Source organism: Austrofundulus limnaeus, unplaced genomic scaffold (genome assembly GCF_001266775.1).
Source record: "Austrofundulus limnaeus strain Quisiro unplaced genomic scaffold, Austrofundulus_limnaeus-1.0 Scaffold64, whole genome shotgun sequence".
NCBI classification, from domain to species: Eukaryota; Metazoa; Chordata; class Actinopteri; order Cyprinodontiformes; family Rivulidae; genus Austrofundulus; species Austrofundulus limnaeus.
In genome coordinates, this window is record NW_013952466.1 from 1,252,787 (window position 1) to 1,257,806 (window position 5,020).

The 5,020-nt window shown below is 37.5% G+C and overlaps 2 protein-coding genes across 3 annotated transcripts in view; one reads left to right on the forward strand and one right to left on the reverse strand.

Annotated features, from left to right (window-relative positions):
- eva1aa (eva-1 homolog A, regulator of programmed cell death a) overlaps positions 1 to 5,020 on the reverse strand; it is a 330,537-nt gene that overhangs the window by 101,994 nt on the left and 223,523 nt on the right. The gene's annotated exons all lie outside the window — the stretch shown is intronic.
- The window catches only part of mrpl19 (mitochondrial ribosomal protein L19), a 4,421-nt gene continuing 1,977 nt past the window's right edge, over positions 2,577 to 5,020 (forward strand). For both annotated transcript variants that reach the window (XM_014009986.1, XM_014009987.1), the window contains exons 1-3: positions 2,577 to 2,689; positions 2,846 to 2,957; positions 3,041 to 3,159. In XM_014009986.1, the coding sequence (XP_013865440.1) occupies positions 2,611 to 2,689; positions 2,846 to 2,957; positions 3,041 to 3,159 (310 nt within the window). In that variant the 5' untranslated portion in view covers positions 2,577 to 2,610. The remainder of the gene's footprint in view (positions 2,690 to 2,845; positions 2,958 to 3,040; positions 3,160 to 5,020) is intronic.

The window sequence follows — 5,020 nt, forward strand, 5'->3', positions numbered from 1 at the left end:
ATACTTTAAGACTTTCACTCAAGTAATATTTTTAGAGAAGACTTTAACTTTTACCAAAGTATTTTTATGATAAGATACTTGTACTTTTACTCAAGTAATATTTTTAGAGAAGACTTTAACTTTTACCAAAGTATTTTTATGATACTTGTACTTTTATTCAAGCATCACTTTGAAGTACTTTATACAACACTGACCATTAGGGAATACATTAAGCAAGTACTTTTACTTTTAATACTCTAAGTATTTTTAAAAGCAAGTACTTACTTACTTTTACTCAAGTAAAATGTTAATGTGGTACTTTTACTAGAGTACATTCTTGTCTGTTTATCTGTACTTTTACTTAAGTACAGTGTTTGAGTACTTCCTCCACCACTGCCTTTAACCTTATAAATAAATACTTAAAACAATCAGAATAAACTGCTGTAACCCACGTGATAAATTTTAGTTTTTAGGTTTACTTGGTAATAATAGTCGGTGCGCAGATAGATGCGCTTTTCCTGCATCGTGCGCGCTCCCGAGACAAGGCGCGCACACATCCATTCGGGGATGATTACCTGACGCTGTTCACCAGGTCAAAATACCTCATTAAAAGTCATTTTCATATTTATTAGACGTAATTAGCACTCTGTGAATTATATAAAAGTATTGTGTAACAATTTTAATCACTTACCAAACAAAACGCTTAAATTTACAAAGCAAAACAAGGTGATTTAGCACATTTTCGTCCACATCTTTGATAGTATGAAACATAACGAGCTATTATAACACTGTAGTATCGTTTCTGCTTGTTCTGTCTTTAAATGTAGCTAAAAACTTTTGAAACAACCTCATAAGTGGCTGATCAAACAGACGGAACACTGGCGCCCTCTGGTGGACAGTTAACGGCGCTACGGCTCAGCGAAATTAAAAAGTATTTTGCTTCCGTAGTCCCCAATTCCTCCATGGTTATTCCCATTACCACAGGTAGACTTAATGAGAGATTAAAAAAAGAAATCAGAACAATTATCAACATGCAGTATATTTCAGAAATATTGTGAGCAACATTTTCTTAATGATGCTATTGTTTTTTGTTTTTTTTTACTGATGGTTCTAAAGATCCTGAGATCGAGCAGGTTCAGCAGTTTATATTCCAACTAATGACATCTGTATTAAGAGGAGAATTTCAGATACACTACAGAACTTATAGCAATATTTTTTGCTCTACAATGGATAGAGGAAAATGGAAAACAAAACATAGTAATAGCCTCTGACAGTATTTCAGCACTCAGTAGTATTGCAAATGGTAAACCATCAAGCAGAACAGATATCGTTAATTAAATATATGTAACTATGTACAGAAAGATTCAATTCCTTTGGGTTCCAGCACATGTAGAAGGAAAGGAAGTTGCAGACGCTCTAGCAAAACAGGTTTAAAAAGGGAACTCAACAAGTCTCATTAAGTAAATCGGAAAATAAACCATTCATTAGGAACGTCCTGATGCATCTCAGTAATCCAGGTAAAAAATCAAAAAGAAAAAAATTGTATAGGTCTTCTGGACGGGTTCTTCTCTAATGAAACGTTTCGTCTCTCCTCCAAGAGACTTCTTCAGTCTGAGAGTTTCAGGCAAAATTCAGGCTTTTAAGCCCTGCCTCCATGTGACTGATACTCACATCACATGGCTATCGTTGACTCCTAATTAACACCTATTGTTAACAGGGGGTGGAGTGATACTGGCTATAGCAGCGCTGTAGCAGGGGGACAGCTGAAAACGGAGGCCTCCACCTCTGTTTAATGATGGACGGTCTTTCTTCACAAAAATGGCTTCTTTTACTCCTCTCTCAAACCAACGTTCCTCTCTATCAAGAATGAGAACATCCTCATCTCTGAAAGAGTGACCGCTGGCCTGTAAATGAGTGAAAACTGCAGAGTTCTGGCCATTAGATGTAGCTCGTCTGTGTTGGGACATTCTTTTGAACAGTGGCTGCTTTGTTTCCCCGATGTATAACTGGTCGCAGTCCTCCTGGCACTTAACAGCATATACAGCATTGCTCTGTTTGTACCGGGGCACCGGATCTTTGGGGTGAACCAGCCTTTGCCGTAATGTGTTTTAGGAAATACTCACAAACAGCATAGCAAGATTACTGGGATTTACAAGAAACTGGAGGACATTTATACAGCAGACAAAAACATGTAGGGATAGGAAGGAAAACAAGATGGAATAGGAAAGAAATGTCTTTACTCTGCTTAGAATAGGACACTCAGCTTTAAACAACACTTTATATAAAATAGGTAAACATCCAACAGGAACATGTTCATACTGTAATCAGTCAGAGACAGTGGATTGATTCGTTGTAACAAATATAGAAATCACAGAGATAATCTTTTAAGGTCATTAAGTAATGGAAAACAGCAGAACTTTACATTATCAATGCTTTTGGAGGATAAATCTGCCACCATATTCAGTAAAATAATTTTATTTTTGAAATCAACAAGTTTATTTAGCCGATTTTTTTTCCCTCTTCTTGCCTGCCTTCTCCAGTTCCACCACCCAGTCTGGTGGTGGCGGTAATGCACCAAAACAGTCAGCCAACCGCCRTTAAACCAAGAGAAGAAGAAGAACAAGGTCAAAGATGGCGGCGCGCGTTAAAGGATTCGATAAACTCAACCTTTCGCTGAGGTTATGTCGAAATGTGTTGCTTCAGAATGAACGTAAGTGTGTTGAACGTGTTTTGAAGCGTGTTATAATTATCTGCGCGCCAAAGCGTCTGTTTATTTAGCATTTACGTGCTAATGAAGCTAGCTCCACGGCTAGCACTCTGAGCTAATCGGTCACAGAGACGAAGAATAAAAACGTTTTATTTACAGGGTTCTTGTCGACGTCCGCGTGTCTTCGTGGGACCAGCGAACCTCCTAAATTCGTGCCTCCATCCAAACCCGTCATCATAGATAAGGAGCAGACCGTGGAGTCTCGGAGGAAGTAAAGACCTTTCTACTTTTCTACACGTGAACAAGCGTTAATGTCTAAGTCCAGCTTTAATTCTGATGTTTGGTTTCTTCCAGGTTTCTGAGCCCAGAGTTCATCCCTCCCAGACAGAGGACTCTTCCTTTTAAGTTTCGTCTAGAGAGGGCGGACATGGTCCGCAGGCGGAAAGTGCTGAAAATCCCCGAGTTTTACGTTGGTACGAAGCAGGGCTGCAGCTAACGATTATTTTAGTAATCGATTATTCTGGCTAACGATTATTTTAGTAATCGATTATTCTGNGCTAACGATTATTTTAGTAATCGATTATTCTGGCTAACGATTATTTTAGTAATCGATTATTCTGACCATTAATCGGGTAACCGGATATTTAAAAAAAATGTCATGTTTTGCAGTAATTATTTAAACTTTTTTATTAGAAATACAATCTAAAATTGTGAAGGGGTAATATACACCTGATGAAACTGCTGCAATCAAAGTAAAATTACACCAGTTGTATCAATTAATGCATTTTAAACTCCATTTGTTTGTATTTATGTACGTAAGGTTTGAGGAGGCATTAATTACGTCTGTCTCTGAATCATTTTTAACTTTCACTGAAAAATCAATGCTGTAAATTTATTCTTATGGAATGGATTTTTTTGTTAGAAATTTAATAAGCAAAATGGTTAATATTGAGTTTTGTAGAGTTCACTTGTTAATTGTAACAAAAAATATTTTAAGACTGTTATTAGGTTGGTGCAGGGCTCCCATTTAGGCAATAAAAGATTTAGTTTTGACTGCTTAGCTATAAACAAATATAACAGTAATGAAGGCTAAAATCATAARAAGCAGCAGCAAGTAATAAAAAAATCCATTTCTCTTCTGTACATACTTTAAACTTCAAATATTTACTCTAAGTATCATTTAAGATAAAAGCGTATCAACAAATAAAAGTGTTTCAGCTCAAGCTGTCGATCTGTTGCTGTGCTTTTATTTTTATCTGACAAACTTACAGTAAATACACAACTTACACACTGTTTAATAAAACSCYGCCAGGTCACCATGATTAGTCAGCACAAWTAACRTTAGTTTAAATATACCTCCTCCTTGTACATCTGGAACAGGACAGATTATCACAGATTTAGGTAAACAAACACCTGTTGTTAACCCCGGACACGTTCGTGTCATGCAGCAGCTGTTTTTGTTCCGGTGCAGAAACATCGAGGACGTGCAGAGCATTGCGCGTTGTCGCCTTTTCTGTTTAGTTTTAAATGTTCCCATGCTTTTTTATAATTTGTCGTTTCGGCACTCTTCGTCTTATTCCGAAGCTAAATATAGCTTTTAGCAAGCATACGCGCGTGACGCGTTGACAGTCCGAGGTCCTGTTTCTCGCCGGGCTGTTATTGTGCGACACCGAGAATGCGGACGATTAAAAAAAATAATAAAATGTCTGCGCGGTCCAGTCCGGCGGACGTCCACTTTAGCTGCAGCGAGGTGTACTTGTACCCGAGGCCAACCATATACTTGTGCTCGAGTCCGCTCAGACCGTGTGCGCTCGAGTATGTGGGAGCCTTAACTGTTAGCGGAAGCGCTAACATCGTAGCATTGTGTGTTACACGAATAACATTCTGGGCAGACGAAAGTGCGCCGATTACAACAGTGTGTATTTTTTACGAAGCTTCGAGGCAGATAAATTTGCCTCGAGGATTTTTTGTAAGCGAATTACTCAAATTATTCGAGGAATCGTTTCAGCCCTAGTACGAAGTAAAAGTTTGTTGTGTTTGCACTAGGGGTGTAAGAAAATATTGATACATTGAAATATCGCGGTATTTAATTTCCTGATACTGTATCAATATTCTAAAGCCCTGTATTAATTTTTTATTAAGGTTTAAAATGTCAACTTTCCTGCCAGCCGTTCATTTTTATGTTGTAGTTCAGCCTCTGACCACTAGCTGGCAGCAGTGAGCAGCCATTTGTTAAGTGTGGGTGACCATATTGTAAATTATTAAAAACTAAAAGCTGCAAAAATATATTTTCAAACTATTTATTGTCAAATTTAGTCTAATAATTGAAAACAT